The 20,223-nt window shown below is 32.9% G+C and overlaps 3 protein-coding genes across 4 annotated transcripts; 2 read left to right on the forward strand and 1 right to left on the reverse strand.

Annotated features, from left to right (window-relative positions):
* Nucleotides 1–201: 201 nt before the first annotated feature.
* Nucleotides 202–7,554, reverse strand: LOC107959707 (integrin-linked protein kinase 1). 2 transcript variants are annotated; one of them, XM_016895827.2, is made up of 12 exons: nucleotides 7,167–7,554; nucleotides 6,681–6,755; nucleotides 6,469–6,564; nucleotides 5,914–5,999; nucleotides 5,646–5,766; nucleotides 4,488–4,567; nucleotides 3,563–3,625; nucleotides 3,308–3,426; nucleotides 2,892–2,977; nucleotides 1,994–2,115; nucleotides 953–1,064; nucleotides 202–632 (listed from the first exon to the last, which is right to left on the reverse strand). In XM_016895827.2, the coding sequence occupies exons 1-12, from the start codon at nucleotides 7,485–7,487 to the stop codon at nucleotides 537–539; spliced, it is 1,377 nt and encodes a 458-aa protein (XP_016751316.2). In that variant the 5' UTR covers nucleotides 7,488–7,554; the 3' UTR covers nucleotides 202–536. The 2 variants fall into 2 exon arrangements, 1 of the variants encoding a protein (XP_016751316.2); XR_001700897.2 differs by lacking the exon at nucleotides 202–632 and adding an exon at nucleotides 1,324–1,481 and having other exon boundaries at nucleotides 950–1,064; nucleotides 7,167–7,546.
* Nucleotides 7,555–12,090: 4,536 nt separating this feature from the next.
* On the forward strand, nucleotides 12,091–14,714 carry LOC107959706 (V-type proton ATPase subunit D). Its single transcript, XM_016895826.2, has 2 exons — nucleotides 12,091–12,285; nucleotides 13,614–14,714. The coding sequence occupies exon 2, from the start codon at nucleotides 13,625–13,627 to the stop codon at nucleotides 14,408–14,410; it is 786 nt and encodes a 261-aa protein (XP_016751315.1). The 5' UTR covers nucleotides 12,091–12,285; nucleotides 13,614–13,624; the 3' UTR covers nucleotides 14,411–14,714.
* A 667-nt stretch (nucleotides 14,715–15,381) lies between these two features.
* LOC107959705 (senescence-specific cysteine protease SAG39) lies at nucleotides 15,382–17,100 on the forward strand. Its single transcript, XM_016895825.2, has 2 exons — nucleotides 15,382–16,128; nucleotides 16,245–17,100. The coding sequence occupies exons 1-2, from the start codon at nucleotides 15,426–15,428 to the stop codon at nucleotides 16,832–16,834; spliced, it is 1,293 nt and encodes a 430-aa protein (XP_016751314.2). The 5' UTR covers nucleotides 15,382–15,425; the 3' UTR covers nucleotides 16,835–17,100.
* The last annotated feature ends 3,123 nt before the right edge of the window (nucleotides 17,101–20,223 follow it).

Below are 20,223 nucleotides of genomic sequence, written 5' to 3' on the forward strand. Positions count from 1 at the left end.
TTTAACCAATTAAAAGAGGCTTTGGTCTAATTATGCATATTTTAATAAAAGAAATAAATAAACATAAAAGCTTTTGTATGCAATAACTAAATATTAATCAGTGTTAGATGTTAGTGATATGTGATATGTGAAAACAAAATAAATTTCTATATAAACTATTGCACCAAATCAAACTGAAATTCTACCTTTGAGATTCAGGGCTAGTTTTTAATTTGATTCTAACTTTATCACTCAAACAAGTCAATTTCAAAGGACCAAAAAACTTTTGCAAAATTACACTACTAAAAAACGCAAATTGTAGTGTGCGTAAACAGTCTAATGCCTTCACTCACACACTCAGATTTCATTCTCTCATGCCATATTTCTTCTTCGTTTTCTTTTTCTTTTTCGGCTTCTCTTTCCCAATCCAAAAAGCTCCCACCCATTCAATTAGTTTAATTGCAATATGAGAACTAGTATGAAACAAAAGCCACTATATGAGAACTTGTATGAAACAAAAGCCACTAAAAGATAAAGAACAAGCTTTTACAAATTCATCATCTGGTTGTGGAGCGGGATGTACGACTACTAGGATTTAGACGATCTCTCTTCAGCATATTCTCAAAATTCTTTAGACATTTGAGCGGTCCAACCTGTACGATGATAGAAACACGGTAACTTACTGTAACATTCACCATCAAGCTAGCTAAATGTTTTTACCGATAATGGGAAAGTAAGAAACGTGTCAAGCCACCTAAAGGTTCCATAAGACTCAAAGCCAAAACCAGCTTAGACCATGAAAGCCATCTTTTATCACTGAGGAGTCAGGCTACCTTTCTATGCAGGATTAGGAAAGGTGAAGATATGACACAAAAAGACGACAAGTTGGTTTATGAACAAAACTGCAGGCACAAACCTATTTACAAACTGTGTATGCCAGAATCTAAAACAGAGAAAAAGAGAGGGAAAAAACCTTCCAATTCCCCTTATGTGCAAGTTGGTTATTTATGTCATCTAGCCTTGTTATTATCTGCCTGAATGTTGGTCTCCTGAATGGCTCCTCACTCCAGCATTCCTCAATTAAACTGCAGAAAACGTAAACTGGTGTATTTTAGTAAGAAGAGAAGAAAAATGTAATAAGGACGGCAAGAAGCTTGGTTGTTTGAACTAGACTGGACCAGCCAGTCAGAACGGGAACCGACTGGGGTACCAGTCCAGAGAGAGATATCAGACCGGTTGACCAGTAAACTGGCACAAACTAGTTGAACCAGGCTAAAAAACCACTTGAACCGTTTTTTTTTTTAATGAAATTTTTAATGATTTATTTAATTGAACCGTACGAACCGGCAAACTGGTGGCCTGACCGGTTCGACCACCGAACCGCTTCTGTAAACCTTGGCAAGAAGATGGATTGACTTTCCTTTCAAAACTTGTCAAATTTATGTTAAAAACAAGGGTGAGGAAGAAAACAGCCAACTCTGAATCCCCTGTTACTACTTTTTCTGCGCTACAGGTAGTACATTAGTAAATTTAAGGCTGAACAATTACCCATAAGAATATCAAGCAACACTTGATTTTCTTCATCCGCCCCCTCCCTTCCTCCCCCCTCACCACCTTCTTCAAGTCTCCAGCATTTAAAAGTATAAGCAGTTCAAACCCAAATGGTGTCAAAGGTATGGTTAAGTTACTGCAGTTTGCTCTCACCAATGAATATCTATCTATGATCCTGATTTGTTCAATATTAACAAGAGAGACTATGCAAGATAAAGCAAAAAACTTCAAATATGCATTACAAATAACGTTTGAAGCAGCCCCAGAAATAGAAATAGAAATTTTAAAGTAGACAAGAATAAAAAATAAATTTCCTTCTTTATTTTGGCCTAGATAAATGGGTTAACCATACATGTAGTTCACATTATGCTTTCCAAGTGGCACCAAGGCTTTTCTAAAATCATTGATGTATTCTGAAAGGATGTACAAGCATACATAAAACAAGGTCCAGAGAAGGACTTACTCTCTTAATCCATAAGCATAGCACTTTGCGGGAGCTCGAAAAGGTGGACGCTCATTCGCAACATATGCTTTAGGAACGTCATATTCTTGCTTTGCATGAAATGGTGGAAAACCTTCAATCATCTAGAGCAATGATAGATGATATGTTATTGCAACTTCTACATGTATCAGATAGATTTGGTAATATAATAAGCAGAATGAAACCCTATAGATCTCATGCATGCAACTTTTATCGAAATATCCTCCCTGCCCCTAAACACCCAAAAGAAACAAAGAGAAAAAGGGGGATGAGATAAGATGAGGGTTTCTTGATGTTAGAAATTCTTCTAGACTTGACAAGATTGTTTTCTCTTTAACCCCAAATGCTAAAACTACACTGTTGGCCAAAAACCTTAAATAGAGATCAGATATTACTCCGAGACATCAAAAATAAAGCAACTGTTGAATAAGGATGAACAAGAGAAAAAATTCAAAAAATAAAGATAGATCTGTAGAAACTATTACTAATGTTTTTAAACAAAACAAACAAAAATATATCTATAAATCCCACACATATTGAGTCCCGATATCCCTTCAACCTTTGACATCATAAATGAATTTCAGTTAGAATAGATATACAGTAGTTCTAGCTTAAGTCTTATGCAATTGTCATCTATTGTAGAAGGCTTCAAATTTTGGGGACAATGAAATGAGCAGTCTCAGGTGAAATTTTCTTATAAAATCAACTATTAGAGGCCCAAAAAAAGGAAAAAAGATTGCATAATTCTTCTTTGCCCAGAGTTGGGACGAGTTTCTAAGACTGCCACTTGCTCCTTGAGTTTAAGTTACTAGTTACACAAGTATTAGCAACACTGCAACGTGCAATATAAGCTTTTGAGTTGGGGGAGAAGAACTCTAACCTCTTGTAATATCAAAGCAAACGAAAATACATCAACTTTAGTATCATACTCTTCATTCCTATAAACTTCAGGTGCCACATATCTCCCTGCTCAGGAAGGATTCATACATCATGATGTATTTACCATTAAAAAAGAAAGGATACTTAACTTTCAATTATTTGATTCAAATTAAAATGCAAAATTTGAAAGATGACATGAAACAAACATCTTTAGTTCATCATTTTAACACACTTCTCCAGTAAACAAGTTAATCAAACAGTTAATTAGGAATCAAAACAACAAATCCTGCTACCTGCCTCTGATTTTCTCAACAAAGGCCAAATCAGATGGCTAGTCCAATAATTCACAAGCAAAACCCCAAGTATAAATAGAAAACGATGGAGGATAAGGAGTTTTGCCCAGTGTAGAAAACTTACAAGAAGTCTCTTGAGATGTCACAGGTTTGTCTTCTTTAACTCTGTTTGCAACCTTGAGCAGCTTGCTGACTCCAAAGTCAGCAACTTTCAGATGCCCAGAATCATCCCGCAGTATATTTCTGTTATCTTACTCATAAAAATGAACAAGCTTTAAGAAATCTTACCCACTTGGATAATAAAAAAATGGATGTCCATGCCCAAAAAGTTATAGGAACTTAAGGTAACCAGCATATAAATTTAAGAAGGAAGACCTACGAAGGCTCAAGATCTCGGTGAATTATTGCTTCAGGTTTATGCTCATGCAAATAATTCATTCCCCTGCAAAAGGTAACAACACTCAATTAAGATACCAGAAAATCATCAAAATGAAGAAGGCAATAATAAACAAAAATCCAGTAAAGAACTTGTTGCCTTCCCCTTGCTCAGTGGCAATACAACTTCTTTTGCTGATTCCACATTCCTTAGAATCCTTGTAGAAAAACAGCCAAAATGTGGAGAATAGATTTCTCCACAGTAAACATTGCTGCAACCCACCACCATTTTCTATTTCTACAGTAACATAGCAACAGTCTAAAGTTCCTACTAGATTTGCATTTGTAATGAAACTGCCAACCTTCTAAAACTTATCCATACATGATGGCTGATACATTAATTTTACCTGTTCTTCCCCATTTTTGTTGCCTTTAACTAACACATGGATCCTGTTGAGCCATTAATTAATTACATAGAGCATTAACAATCATTTTGCAATCGCATACCATGCAGCAATAGAATGACTTTACCCTCTCAGATAATTGTTTCTTTCTACCACCAACACTACACTCCTCTACTGTGACTTAGTTAAAGTAATTGATGTTAATAACCTCTATCATAATCTTCATGTTCATTAAATTACAAACAACTTTGTTACAACTAACAAATTCTGACAGAATTCATGGATGCACCGAAACCATCATAGCACAATCCTTTCTACCTAATAATGCATGGTTCATGTAAAATAATATTTTTTAAAAGGTAGAAACTAACTGAAATTTCAATCAAAGACTCAATTTAAATGCTCACAAGAAATTCCGGTTTGTATGCCTAACCCCAACAGGCATCCATGTAGTTTACTCCCAAAATTTTAAAAAATGCTCATCAATATGAAATCCATAGATGTATTTTCAACCACCTAACTAACCTAGCAATATCAAGTGCAAACTTAACAGCAAGTTTTAGCTTCAATGTGCCTTTTAGCTTCAAATATGCTCGAAGATCTCCCTGTAAAAAGAATTACAAAAATTAATTTTTATGATACATGATGTGGTAAAAAAAAACCAATGAATATTAAATTGCTGTGTAAAAATAAAACAACAAAAAGATGGTAGTTATTATTCTTCTGCCCAAAGAAAGGGACATTACATTAGTCCAACTGTCCAAGAACCAAGAAAAACTCCTTTTCTAGCTATTCCTATCCTGGTTCTCCCAAATCCTACAGTGCACCATGAGGGGCTAAATGAGAAGAAAGGACAGTGCCACGAGAGATTACCAGTAAATTAAATGAGGGGATCTTCTCCCTATTTTGTCAAACTAGTAATCTCAATATGAAGTTAACGGACATTCTGGTAATCTAATTTACTGCCCAGAATTGAGAAATCTCACATCTCCCAAAGTGGTGGGAATTTAACATTCCAAGTTGGTACAGATATATGTGAGGCTAAAATACCCTCATTTTCATGTAATCTCAGCCTGGGTGTAAGTATATTTCAAATGGGCTTAACATTGTTTCCGATAAAAAAAAGTGTCAAGGATCAAAACTGTAGCTTGTTGGTTGAATGAAATACCCAAAAGGCCATGCCAAAATTACCAAACCACTTCAAAATTTTAGGCGTAACTTCAAATTCTACTTCACTTTCGAAGTTAATTATTCGTAAAGTCACAATGTTACAAAGAACATAACTAACATTTACTTTATAGTTAATAAACTTGATAAAATAGCAATTAAGAAATATAGCTCACAGTTCCCTTAATAATGTTATATTTCATTAATATGGAAATTACAAAGTTCTGCATATTAACAAAAACAAAATAAGGACACTATTGTTTTCCTTTTATCTATATTAAGAAAATTCTGAAAAATCCAAAAATATCTAAAAGCAATTTTTTGAGTATTATAAAGCTAGCAGTGTGCCATAAAAGATACAGAGCAAAGAGGCAAATGGCAATTGACAAAATTGCATTTCAAGATTTATGAACTAAAAGTGCAACTAGTTACCATTATATGATCAAACACACAACTGTTAAAAAATACATAGTGAACAACAAACTGCTATTCTAGTGGAGCAGAACACAAGCAAACCTTAGGTAAGTATTCTGTAACAATTATCATTGGACTGCTTTGAGTCACAGCACCCAGAAATTGGACAACATTTGGATGTCGTATCTTCTGAAGCAATGCGAGCTCATCTCTGAATGCCTTTCTGAAATTCCAACAAGACATCAAAACTCCAAAAACAAATGAAATGAAGTCACAAATTAGATTTGATACAAAGAAATTGGAGATAGAGGACCAACACTTAAACATACACACATACACAAAAATCACAAATAATGTTAAACAAACCCACACTTTTTCCTCATCAGTAAAAACTTCCTCTCCCAGTGTTTTAACAGCAACTTTAATGCCTCGCCAAGAAGCTACACGAAATGTTCCCTGTGTTAACATTCAACAATTAATATTTAGTGATATAGCATTCTTGTTCATGATCAATACAGTATCCTATACAAAAGGATTTTACCAAAGTGCACTGTATGCATAAAGATGGGGAAGTTTGTGTACAACTTCAAGACAGCATTATAACAACTTTAAGTCTCTCAAATAACTCACTTATACAAGAAGAATTAAACTCAATTTTGATTAAAACTATGGAAGTTCTTATTAGAATTGAAAAGGATACATGTCTTAATGCATTAGATGAAGAATATTTTAGTTAAACAGAAAAGGCACCATAGGTTTCTGAAGAATGATATAACCTAACACCTAACTCTAGCACACAAGCATATGTACTTCTCGTCACAAGTTCAATGATAATGTAAACCAAGGTAGAGAAAGTAATATCAGAATGCATCAAAAGCATAAACTACAGCAATTGACAGACAAAACAACAAGGTTCATAGGTTACCTTTGTGATATTGACACTGTTAGAAAAGTCGAGTTCACTAGGATCAATCTCATACTCTGGCACTTCCCGAGAATTTTGAACATGCATCGGGGCTATCTAAAATCAAAGAGACTAGAGCCTTTTAAACATGAAGCTACACTTGATAATTTAAAAGGAAACTAGACAAATTTAAGAGAATATCAATAGCTGCAGGAACAAGGTCGATTAAATACCGGAGGCTTTGCACCATGCTTCTCCAAAAGCTTGATCACATCTTGGTTCTTATAGTAAACCGCATCTGCAAGTGGCTGTTTAGACAAAATCATCCATTCAATAGTTCTATTTAACAAAGGACAACATCACCCAAGTAGTTCATATTTCAACGATTGTCCCCAAAGAAAGAAAACCAATAATTTCGGTTAGCTTTTGATTATTGCTTTTACTACTTTGCTTTTGGATGCCAAAAAGAAAAGAAAATAATGTGTATGTGTGACGGAAATTTTTTTTAAAGAAAGTATAAAATGCATCATTTCACTGTGTACAGAACAATAATTCTACTAGAACTAGAAGTAGTTTTCCACTCCAGACATTTCTTTCTTTTCATTAATAGTAATTCTACTTCCTATTGGATATTATTTATCGAAATCATTTTGCAACTAGCAAAATACATAAAGAGACTGAATTTATAAAAAGAAAAAGAAATAGAGAGAGAGAGTTACAGTGCTGCCCCAGCGATCTTTAGAATCGACTTCGGCGCCGCGATCAAGGAGCAACCGGACGACATCAGTAAGGCCCTGGCAGGCGGCGACATGGAGGGCGGTCCGACCGTCAATATCTTTGAAGTTAACATTGGTGCCAGAGTCCAAGAGCTCCTTAATCCCTTCCAGATCCCCCTCGTTAGCCATGTACATTAGCCTCACCCTCGGGTCTATCGCCGCCTCGACGGCTCCACGAGACGAACCTTCCCGGTCGGGCGCCAGCGACGATTGCTTGCCCAGTGTGAATCGAGCTGGCGACTTGCATCCGGTGGTGGAGTCCATTGAGTGCAATAGAAGTTTAGTTGTTCCTTTCTGGTGGTTATTTGGTTACTCGATAGGGGTGTGCATTTAACTAAGCCAGAATTGATATTTTAATTAATTAATTAATTTGTTTTATTTTACAAATATTATTTACTAACTCGTAAAAATACAAAAGCTTGATATTTTAGAAAAGTTTTGTGGTTAAAATTATAAAGGTAGAAAACATGAGTTTAAATTTTGAAATTTTATTTTTTTTATAAAAATATCCTCCATAATTTAATTAAAGATTTTATAAGTATAAATAAGTTATACAAGAGTTTTTCATATTTTAAAATAATTATATTTTTACGGAAATTAAGTTAAAATATACCTAAAAATTAAAAATGGTTTTATGCAATAATTTATTTCCATTTTAGAGTGTTTATTGTCTCAGGTGTAGTTTAGGTTTGAAAAAAATTATAAATGTGTCAAATATTAACTAAAATTTATTCTATTTTATTTAAAAAATTTTAATTTTTTAATATATAGTAAAATTACTATATATTTTTAACCCTTTCATCATAAATAAAAAAACTATTACTAAAATCAAATTTAAATAATATTACATTGTTGGGAAAATCTTATTTATTAATGATTATTTACTATAATTATAAAATATTCTTATTTATCAATCATGTTTTGTAACTCTTTCGATTTCTTTTGCAAAAAAAATTATAAATATTTTAAAGGAGAAATGTGTAGGATAATTTGCAATGGAAGAATATGAATGTGGATAAGAAATAAAGCAGGTAGTTGCTTTCAAAGACAATGACGTTGGGAGATGCTAACACAGCACTACCGCCGATGACGTGGGATTGGATTCACCGTTTATTTTGGTTGTTGGGCTTCACTTAAATTCTTCACTTTTCTGCCTACAAAAGTTATCGTTAGTTACAGTGGTAAATTTGTCTGAATCTTATAATTAAATGATACAATATATTGTAATTTTAAGACCCAAAAAAATATTATTGTTGGGACATATAATCACGAATTCTAAAAAGATTAGTTTTTATGGATATCTTCTCTCGATAAGTATAAAATATTATTTAAGTTCAACTTACTTATCAAATTATAACATCATTTCTATCTTATTTCCAGAACTCTAAATCTTAACTGATGCAAGGAATATCAAATTTCAACATATATAAAGTTCGATTTTCTTGTGACTTAGTAACAAAAGAAAAATTAGAACAGTTTACTTACACAAATATGTATTGAAAATTAGTTCCTCAATGAACAAGTTAAGTGCTTTCTCCCAAATACATTAAACCTAAGCAAACCATTTTGAATAATTCTTCAATAAAGAGTATATTGAAAGAGCTCTGCTCGACATCAAACTCTTTAAAGATCAAATCTCTTGTTTATGGGAACTTTGATTACATTGAAAGTCTTGATGCAATCCTCACTTGGCTAATAAAAGTTCTCAAAGATAAGTATTTAAAAGCTCAAAACAATTTTGCTCAAAATATGTCAACCAAATAATACAAGTTACTATAGCCTGCCAAATGTTCCTTAAGTTGCAATTAACTTAGTATTTAACCCTTGTAATTACTAACCATAATAATCTCTCAATTTAAAATTTTTGAATAAAAAACATAGTGCAAGATAATTCAACCCATATCATGTCAATACTCCCCCTCCCCGTTAATCCATCCAATCAACTATGATTTAAAATAATGAAATTAACTATTAATGCAAAATAACAAAAGCATAAACAATCAATATGCATAGTAATCTAATATCATAGCAGATATACAACAAGCACAATTCATCAAGTACATGTCCCAAAATAGAATCCAAAAAAAAAAAAAACAGAACTTCAACAGAACATAAACAACAACCATTAAAGAGAGTATCCAACAAAACTCACTTCCCCGCCTTTTGTTGACAAATGCAAAGGTACTAGATGCCATAAGCAAGTAAATCCATTTTGTAACGGACATTCCGCATCATCAAGGGTGAAATTAGGGGAGGTTGGCAGGGGTCCGACCCCCTGAAATAAAAAATTTCTATTTAGCGCTTTTAAAATTTTTAAAATTTTAAAATAGTAAAAATTAAATTACACTTTAACCTATCTAAAAATAAAAAAATTTTATTTAATATTTTAAAAATTATAAAGATAAAAGCTATTAAAATTATAAAAGCTATTATAAAGATAAAAGATAAAAGCTATTAAAATTTTATTTTAATTTTAAAAATTAAATTTCTGACTTCCCTCTTACGTGTCATAAAAATTGGAGAAGCTTTAATTGTTGCTCATGATACTAGGTATTCTTTTCGAGACATATAACTTCTTCATCCAAATGCTAAGTCTAACCTATGCAACACATAGAACTCTGGAAAATGTTAAACTAGTTTCAACTAGGGCAAAAACTAGTGTAGGCTCATCATCTTCATTAGTATCATTAGCCGAAGCATCCACTTTAGTGCCATTTGTAGCATGCTTTCCCTTTTTTTCGTTTTGAGGAATTTTCAACTCCTACTGAACTTCATCCTTCTCCACTATGTCTAGCTTTTACTTCAAGAGAATTTAGAAGATGAAGGATGTAAAAGGCAAAGCAAGCCTTGTGTTCTTAGTCTATGCATACTTGACTATTTCATTAAAAACCAATTGACCAAAATCAAAAGGAATGAACGATACTACCTTGTACAGTAAGACAATTATGCGTTTAATCACAACATTCTTTGTACTGAAACTCTAATTAATCTAAACAAGAGTAGTTTTAAATTAAACTTTTTTGTTGACTAAAAAACATAAAACTCCTAAATAACTTAAAATATTTAAAAATATATCCAAAATTTAGAATAAATAAATAATAAAATAATAATACCTAATGAATACAATATTGGGCTCATATATAATAAAATTAAGCCTAAAAATCAAATCCAATATGATTTAAACTCGAATTAAAAGCATGAAACTCGTAATTTCCATAATAAATCGATCCAAAAATTCTACTCGCTTAGTCTTCACTAAAACAGTTATAGCTTGATCTCCCGAACTTGAAATTGAGTGATTCAAAGTGCGTTTAGAAGCTAAGAGATAGATCTTCGAACACTATGAAGACATCTCAACCCAGAAATTTCTGGATCCCATCCAAAAAATAATTGACACATTCAGTGAATAGAATTTAATAAATTTCACAACATCTGTATATGTATCAATAAACTTGAACTGATCGAATGAATAAAAAAATAGGGCCCACCATGAATATCCTTCATGTTTGTGAATATCCTCTACGAGTTTGGCGAGACAAAGTATTTATCCTATCACGTCATGGTAGTGGACAAGAAGGCCTCTCTTATAAATGCCCTTCCAGTGATGGAAGGGATTGATTTTTCAGCCCTGAAGTTACTTTGCCCAAATACTTTTTCTGTCTCTCAACAATTAACTTGTCCTCTTATTTCCTTTTGGCTCTCTGTATTTTTAGTGAACTGACTTCCATAGAATCACTACTTACTTCACTCTATCTCCTCCCTTGTCGAGCCTTGTATCAAAAAAAAAAATACAAAAATTCATCAATGAATGTAATTAACTCTTATTATATTTTTTATATATTGTTAATAATTTCTTCCCCTACTTTAATCAATGAATGTAATTAACTCTTATTATATTTGAAACATATAAATTATTAATGTGTTTTTTAAAATTTTATTTTAAACTTAACAATTTAATATTCATTAATTTTAATATTATAACATTAAAAGTTAATTTAATTAAGTAAAATATTAAAGCCAAAAAATAATTTATTTAAAATCACCTTTATATTTAACATACACAAAAATATAAAGAAAAAAGGCATAGAATAAATTAAAAAAACCATTAAAAGGAGAGACTCTAATATGAACATGACTTTTTTTTTTTTGTAACCTTATATTGTTATAGTGTATATATATGATTTGTATATATGACATTGATTGATCAATGGCATTTCTGCCATGTGTCACAATTTATTTAATTGTTGAAATTTTATTTCATTATAAATTAAGAAATTTAGCATTTTAGGGTGATATGTGTATCATATGTCATATTTCGACTATCTTATTAGAACAAAAAAAAAATATAAAGTTTGGATATCAAATACTATATTAACTCAAATAAAAATTTATCATACTTTTAGGTGTAATTCATGATTTAGGATTTAAATTATATATATTTATTTTGGTACTAAATTTTTTTCATACTTTAACATTTTAGGGTGATATGTGTATTATATGTTATGTTCGGGTATCATATTAGAACAAAAAAAAATAAATTACAAAAAAAATAAAATTTAAATATCAAATATTATATTAACCCAAATAAATAAAGTTTAAATATCAAATATTATATTAACCCAAATAAAAATTTATCATACTTTTAGGCATAATTCATGATTTAGTCTTTAAATTATATATATTTATTTTGGTACTAAATTTTTTTTCATACTTTAAGAAGTTTTTAGCCACAACGTGACTACATTTATTAAATATCGATAAATTTTGAAGAAAATAAATAAAATAAAATACCAAAATAAAGCAAAAGAAATTAGATTCTAAAATAAAAAAAATATAATTAAGGATGTAATCATGAATAAAGCATATTTTTTAATCAGTGGTTTTCGGACAAAAGGCCTAACTATTTATTCCCAATCCCGTTTTCCTCTTTATCCTTTTAACAGAGATATCAAAATCAAAATTACAATAAAACTCGATATACGCACAGCGAAATTCATTCTTCGATCTTCGAACGCCGGCGGCGAAACACCGCTTTGTTTACCGGTGACGTCGTTTTCTTCAGGTTCTCTTTCTTCCTCGATTTCTAATTTCTCCTTTAATTTAATTCGATCCCTCTTTGGATCTCTATGTCGTTTTTACGTAATTAATGATTTGATTTGGGTTGTTATTTAAGTGTTTGATTAGGAAATTAAGTGGATCATTTCGTTTTTGGTTTAGAAAATTCTCGAATCTGGTTGCAGTTTCATTACCAAGGCTCGCGTTTTCGTAATCAAATTAAATTCAAAGCATATTTAAAGCAAGAAGATTTGATCATTCAAGTTAAAAAAAAATGTAATTTTGAAAGAATTAGCTTAATTGAAGCCTGACCGGAACTGAATTTCATCAGTTCAACTCCTCACTTGAGAGCTTTCTCTGTCTGTACGCTTCCAGTCGCCATTGCGCCCAGCATAAATCTCATTGTGCGGGCATAACCCAAAAGAAACATTATAGGGCAAATGATTCTATCTTTTAGTTTACTTCTTTGAGATTTGGGATCCTTTGGGTGCTACTGTCTGATCATGAATCTGAAATACTTTTGAGTAGTTTGGATCATGAATCACTTGGCTTTCTGGTTGTACTTACCATTTGGATTAGCCTCGTTTCCTTTCTTCTCCTGATTTGCTTCTGATTTTCAATGTGATGCTGAATTGTCAATGGAATTTTTGCTGAGCGGGTTATCATATAGACAGGCATATATCTTTTAATTACTTCCCCAAACTATCATGTATGTATTGGAAAAAAAATTATAAAATGACATTTAAATACTTTAAATTTAGGAAAATAAACAGAAAAAGAACAGACAGTATGTGACCGAAATGTGAAAGGGTTATTTTCCAGCTAAATTAGCTATTGTTGGTGAACTGTTTACTGCTATGTAAGAAACTACTGAAATAACATAAGGATAAATTAACTATCCTGGATATGAATGTTGTTCTAAATGTGCCTTTTTGGCTCCTTTTTATATAGGATTCCCTAAAATTTTTGTCTAATGGGCAAACTTGTTTGATCTTATTACAGTGTGAACTTGCCATCTCATGTTTATTTTCATGGAAAAAAAATTGCTACTCTTGCTGACAAGATGCATGCATTCGACAACTAATTCATAGAATCTGAATTATTATTTTGTGGTCCATGGTTCTCTGCTGTCCTTGGATCTTATTGCTTCTACAATTTAATTGCTCTGATTAAACTGTTAACTAAAGTTAAAGGCTTGATGAATTAAGCTAAAGATGAGGATGTGCCTTTAAGATTGAAAACTTATTTCCTTCTGTTTGGAGGTAGGCTAATCAATATTTCTTTCTGTTTCTTGTATATATTAATTAATCCTACCTCTATTTTCTCTTAATTCAGATATCTGAAAGATGTCCGGTCAATCCCAGCGCTTGAATGTGGTTCCAACTGTTACAATGCTTGGAATCATGAAAGCTAGGCTTGTGGGTGCTACAAGAGGTCATGCACTTCTCAAGAAAAAGAGTGATGCCCTTACTGTACAATTTCGTCAGATTCTTAAGAAGATAGTATCTACAAAAGAATCAATGGGAGAGATTATGAAAACCTCTTCATTTTCCCTAACTGAGGCCAAGTATGTTGCTGGTGAGAACATCAAGCATGTTGTCCTTGAGAATGTTCAAAATGCTTCTCTTAAAGTTCGATCCCGACAAGAGAATGTTGCTGGAGTGAAACTTCCCAAGTTTGAGTATTTCACTGAAGGTGAGACCAAGAATGATCTGACTGGTTTGGCCAGAGGTGGGCAACAGGTCCAACAGTGTCGTGCTGCTTATGTGAAAGCTATTGAGGTTCTAGTTGAGCTTGCTTCTCTTCAGACATCATTCTTGACACTTGACGAGGCAATCAAGACTACAAATCGCAGGGTTAATGCTTTGGAGAATGTTGTGAAGCCAAGGTTGGAGAATACCATAAGTTACATCAAGGGAGAGTTGGATGAGCTTGAAAGGGAGGATTTCTTCAGGTTAAAGAAGATACAAGGTTATAAGAAGAGGGAGATAGAGAGACAGCTTGCAGAGGCCAAGCTGTTTGCTGAGGAACAGGTTGCAGAGAAGGTTTCCTTGAGAAAAGGGGTCTCTATAAATTCAGCTCACAATATGCTATCTGCAGCCAGGGAGAAGGATGAAGATATTATTTTCTAGTGAAGAGGTTAGTTATGTTCTTTCCTAGGAGTTCTGGGTTTCTATCTGGTGCCTATTTGATGGTGGGAGATTCCTTTAATTATTTAGTGTTGTTTTGAATAAATGGTATGTCATGATTTATTGTGTATTATTATTAGTGAGCTGATATTTATGACGATAGACGTGAAACATTTCTAAGCTCTCAAGTATGTTGCTTGAATGATCTTTTATGTTTTGTATGAGCTCCTAGAGCATGCATATATGATATCATTGCTGTCTTGGTTGTATGAAAACAGTTTATTGGTACCCATACAATTTTGCTTAAGCGACTCCAGCTGCGTGTATTTTGTGTTCGTTAGTTTCAGTCAATACATTCTACCTCATCAGGACTTAGGGTGGGTTTGGATGGGAGATTGGGTGAGGTGCGGTGCGTTTAGCTTACTTTTTGTCTCACGCTACAGTATCACTACAATATCTAATCTCACTGCCACCACTGATTTTACACTAACCGCAGGTAAACGCACCGCCCATCCAAACTCACCCTTATACTCCATGTTGGTTTTACGGAACATGTGTAGGGTACATGGGTGTTCTTTCTAATACTATTATCTCCAAAGTTCGAATTTGCGTCTACCCTTAAGAATATAATATCTCATATTATTGAATAAATCAATTAGTTTTTTGGTAACAAATAAACTTAAATGGATCTATGCCAATCCAATATCCAAACTCAAACCCAATAATCTAAAAATAATACAACTCAATCCAGAAATACTCAATGTCCAACTATTGATTTTCAATTCAATCGTCGGTCTGGTCTGGTTTGCTTTTGATAAGATTGATATTTTTTTTATAGCAATTTTGTTTGGTTTCATCCATGCGAGGGCTTTTGAATACAAAATCAGACTCCTCCGACTTCTCAATTGCATTAATACGATTTATCAAACAATGCTGACAATGGGTCTTTATCATAGGAAACAATGCTGACAATGGGTCTTTATCATAGGATGTTGAGGGGAAAGCACATAAACAAGATATGTGTCTTGAAAACACCTCAAATATGCATCGCAACAATTTGGACTTTGGACTATATAGTTTCCAAATTAAGAATACATCACAGTCGGTGTGCCTTATCATTTTTCTAATTATTTATCAAAACAATTATCATAAACAAGACTTTGCGGGGCACGCAGCAGAAAGCCAAGATGGGGAAAGACTTGCACTATATATAAGTCTAGGAATTCATCACATTTCGTGTGCCTCTTCATTTTTCTATTTCATCGCAAACTCTTCTTCCACCATGGCTTCCAAAAACCAGCTTCATCATCAATTCCTTTATTTGGCCTTACTATTCTTCATATTGGGTGTATGTGAAGCCACATCCCGCACTGCTCTTGAAGATGCATCCGTGTACGAGAGGCATCAACAATGGATGGTCCAATACGGACGAGTTTACAAGGACACCAACGAGAGGCAAAAGCGTTTCCAGATTTTCAAACAAAATGTGGCACGCATCGACTCTTTCAATGCTGCCAACAACAAGCCGTACAAGCTCGGTGTGAACCAATTTGCAGATCTAACCAACCAAGAGTTCACTGCGTCTCGAAATGGGTTCAAGGGCCATATGTGTTCCAACACGGCTACCACTTTCAAATATGAGAACGCCACCGCATTGCCTTCTACTGTGGATTGGAGAAAGAAAGGAGCTGTTACACCTATCAAGGACCAAGGCCAATGCGGTCTGCTCTAATTTCTTCTTCTCAGAAACATTACTAAAATATTACTATGCTTTCTTCTTTGTCTGTCTTGTGTTCTAACTATGTGTGTGTCTCGATCTTGGGATGCTGAAATATAGGATGCTGTTGGGCGTTCTCGGCCGTGGCAGCCATGGAAGGGGTTACTAAGCTGACAACAGGAAAGTTAATTTCCTTGTCCGAGCAGGAACTGGTGGACTGTGACACCAAGGGTGAGGATCAAGGCTGCGAAGGTGGTCTAATGGACGATGCATTCCAATTCATCGAGAAGAACAAAGGCCTAACAACCGAATCCATTTACCCCTACAAGGGAGTCGATGGCACATGCAATACCAACGAAGAAGCCAACCATGCGGCTAAGATAAATGGGTTTGAAGATGTGCCTGCCAATAGTGAAGATGCATTGCAGAAGGCCGTTGCCAACCAACCTGTTTCTGTTGCCGTCGATGCTGGGGGGTTCGACTTCCAGTTCTACTCGGGTGGTGTGTTTACGGGAAGTTGTGGCACCGATCTGGACCACGGAGTGACAGCCGTTGGATATGGAGAGGATGGTGGGACTAAGTATTGGTTGGTGAAGAACTCTTGGGGTAGTAGCTGGGGTGAAGAAGGCTACATTAGGATGCAAAGAAATGTGGATGCAAAGGAAGGCCTTTGTGGCATTGCAATGCAAGCATCCTACCCTACTGCATAAACATAACTTAAACCATAGTTGCCTTTTCTATATATTATCATATTTTGAATTTTATACATGCTACTCTACGTGAATGTACTATGAACAATGTAAACAAACACTTTTGAGTGGCATACCCCAATGTCTATATATATACATGCTACTCCATATGAACGATGTAAACAAGGCACATACATATTTAGGAGAACCCCAATGTCTATTTTTAATATTTTATGATTTTAAGGGGTGACTTAGTTATATTGCAAAATCAAATATTCTATATTTAAGGGACCTTGTTCTAATTATTACATGTCATGTCTCAATTGTTTCAATTGTTTCACAAATGTTTTTGAATTTGTTTAATTTTTAGGTCACACTTTGTGGCTAATAATGACACTTTTTTTATATAATGATAATTTTTGTCCTTAACATTTATATATTTTGACAATTAGACCCTAGTTTTATTTAAAAATTATAAAAAATAAAAAATATTAAAAATATATAAAATTTTAAAAAAAATATTTTAGAAAATTAAGATATAAAAATGATAAAAAATTATAAAAATGTTGAAATTGTAGAAACAAATTATATAAAATTTGAAACTTATACATTTTAAAAAAAATAGATAAATTATAAAAAAAGTTATAAAAAATAGATACATTCTTCGATTTTTATAATTTAGTATGATTGCTTTAAAACATTGAAATTGCACCCTTTTATAATTGAGTTAGTATGATTGCCTTAAAACATTGAAATTGCACCCCAATTAGGCTTCCGACATGAAATAAATTAAAAGATATCTTCCTCCCTTTAACTTCTTCAATGTGGTATTTCTTTCAAAAAAGGTAAATAGATTATATTAAGACTCCTTTGAAATAACCTGGCATTACCAATTCTCTTGGTCAATCATAATCTCAAAATATTATGCTTAATATCTTTAGAAAAATGCATGTAGACCTGATCCCCGGCCCGAAGGCCCATCCAAAATGTGGGAGGGTTTAGATAAAAATATAGGCCCAAAAAATGAGCTTGGACAAAAAAAATAAGATCCGTTTAAAAAATAGGCCGAGCCTCAGGTAAGACATTTTCGGCCCGGGCCCAGCCCGAATTCATTAAAGGACAAAAAAAATCTGCTTTTTTTTAATGTTATTTTCTTGTTGTTGTTTTTTCATTTTGCTACCATTTTACTATTATGTTGCTACTATTTTGTTGTTATTGTTTGGATATTGTATAAAACTTATTTTATTGTTAATTTTGTTATTATTTTAGAGGCATTTGCTTGTTAAGTTGCATTTATCTTAGTGTTTTTTAAGTCTACATATTTTTTAAAATTTATTTTCAATTTGTTGAGAAATATTTATTTTGATATTTTTAGTATTTTTGATGTATTATATAATTTAAAAATTATATAAAAATAATATAAAAAATTAATATGGGCAGGGTCGGACCCGAGTTTTATCATTTTTATTCAGGTTGAACTTTGACAAAATTTTAGGCTCATTTTTCGGGCCGGACCGGGCCCGAGCCTAGTAAATGGGCCTAAATTTTTGGTTGAGCCCAGCCCAGCCCAAACCCGACCCATCCCGTCCTATGAGCACCTCTAGATGCATGAAGATAATTAATATAATCGAGTCAAAATATGCCAACAAAATAGGTTAGTGGCACTACATCTAGTTGCAAAGTGAGTTGAAACTAATGGTGTAATTGACAGGACTAGCAACAATTACTTTTTTGCACAATAAATTTGATGACAGTAATTAAACGTAAGCCATTATTTTAAATAGGCATGATAACAAATTGCAACACCGCATTATGAAGCTAAAGAAGTTCCTTGCGAAGTTCAGTGTCGTGACACCGACGTAATGGAAAACAAATTAAAGCTAAGGGTGTTTTCATCTGCACAACGCATCTTATTCAGCTTAATGACTTGTATTTGACCTAATTAGGGTAGAAACCATCACCTACATATGTAATACTTAGGTTAAAAGAGTTTTCTTTTTTTGGAGAGCCGTTCTAGAGTAGATTTTAGGATTTTATTTCAGTTTTAAGTTTATTTCAATTTAGTCTTATTTTCTAAAACAAAACTTTCTTTATTGTCTAGACTTGGATTTGATTTTTTCCCCAAACTTTTATTCCTTCAGTAATTCATAGTTTCTTTTTTGTTTTCAATTGCAATCGATGTTATCTCGACAACTGTTAAAGGGATTTCGGCTCTGGAGTGCATTCAAATACCAAAACAAATCAATTTATTTATTCCCTTTTCTTGAGTTTAATCTTGCTCTGCATGTTTAAATTGAAGTTAGGAAATTTTGCATCTAGATTCATGAATAGTTAAATTCCTTAGGGAGATTAAAGATCAAAGGTGGGATTAATTAATTGAAAAATTAGGGTTTGCCTTAAAATTTGTTAGATTAAATTATGTATGATTAAACCCTAAAATTGACAACCCTAGGAAGTAATCTAGGTAAATAAGGTTGAGAGAATAGTTTACCGAACACTTTGTAATTTAACCTGGTTTAAACGGTGATGTCAAGAGATAAGTTGTTTTCATGATTAATTAATTAGTTAGAGGCCGAGAGGCAATAACGGGTTAGTTATTAATTAATTCATTAAAACCTGAGTTCTGAAGTTAATTATTACCATTGACGTGAGTTAATTTTCTGCTTGTTTGTCTGAGTAATTTCAATTGTCAATTTTTCCCCTTTAGTTTTATCTTATTTATTCTATTTTTGTTATTCAATTTTAATTTGGTTTTTTTGTACTATAGTTTTAGATTATTACTGTTTAGCCATGTTAATGTAGGAAATAATTTTTAGTTTAATTCAGTCTCATTTGTGTACGATACTCAGGATACTTCTCGGAGTGTTTCGTTGTAACACTTTACTATATTACAATTTGAACCGTATACTTGCAGACACCGCTGCTTAATTTTATATCTTTTTGTTGTAGTATTTCCATATCAGATGTTCACACATCTGGTAATGGTCACACTATCAATAATCTACTAAACTTGCGCACGGAGAAAACAAATCGTACGCTGAGCGAAAGCGCTCAGTGGTAATTTCGTGAATTAAGATAAAATGACATATGCATTATTAAATTGGCACAAGGTATATAATATCAATGGTAAAATCAATTCAAGTCATTTATCAACTACCTATCTTTAAACCATTTCAAATTTCAATACATTCAAATATATTTTTCATTTAACCTCTCTCTATATATATATCATTTGACCCATCATTTAATCGATTTCTGGAGCCTATCGACTCATTCATATTCGCTCGGCCCCCATGGCTCATTTTCAATTGATTTACGTAGTAGTTTACATACCTCAACTATCATAACACCCATATAAGCACAATATATCAATTCATCAACATTCCATTTCTTCTTATACTTTTCTTGTC

This window comes from Gossypium hirsutum, chromosome D04 (assembly GCF_007990345.1).
Source record: "Gossypium hirsutum isolate 1008001.06 chromosome D04, Gossypium_hirsutum_v2.1, whole genome shotgun sequence".
Classification (NCBI taxonomy): Eukaryota; Viridiplantae; Streptophyta; class Magnoliopsida; order Malvales; family Malvaceae; genus Gossypium; species Gossypium hirsutum.

Bases quoted from the DNA above. Each gene is read 5' to 3' on its own strand.
- LOC107959707 (XM_016895827.2), bottom strand. From the start codon at position 7,487: ATGGACTCCACCACCGGATGCAAGTCGCCAGCTCGATTCACACTGGGC. The intron at 4,568-5,645 runs GTTTGCTTGTGT...TTCTTTTTACAG, and splicing joins TTACAGAATACTTACCTAAG to GGAGATCTTCGAGCATATTT. The intron at 2,116-2,891 runs GTTAGAGTTCTT...TCATTGCTCTAG, and splicing joins TTGCTTTGATATTACAAGAG to ATGATTGAAGGTTTTCCACC.
- LOC107959706 (XM_016895826.2), top strand. From the start codon at position 13,625: ATGTCCGGTCAATCCCAGCGCTTGAATGTGGTTCCAACTGTTACAATG.
- LOC107959705 (XM_016895825.2), top strand. From the start codon at position 15,426: ATGTGTCTTGAAAACACCTCAAATATGCATCGCAACAATTTGGACTTT. The intron at 16,129-16,244 runs GTCTGCTCTAAT...GCTGAAATATAG, and splicing joins CAAGGACCAAGGCCAATGCG to GATGCTGTTGGGCGTTCTCG.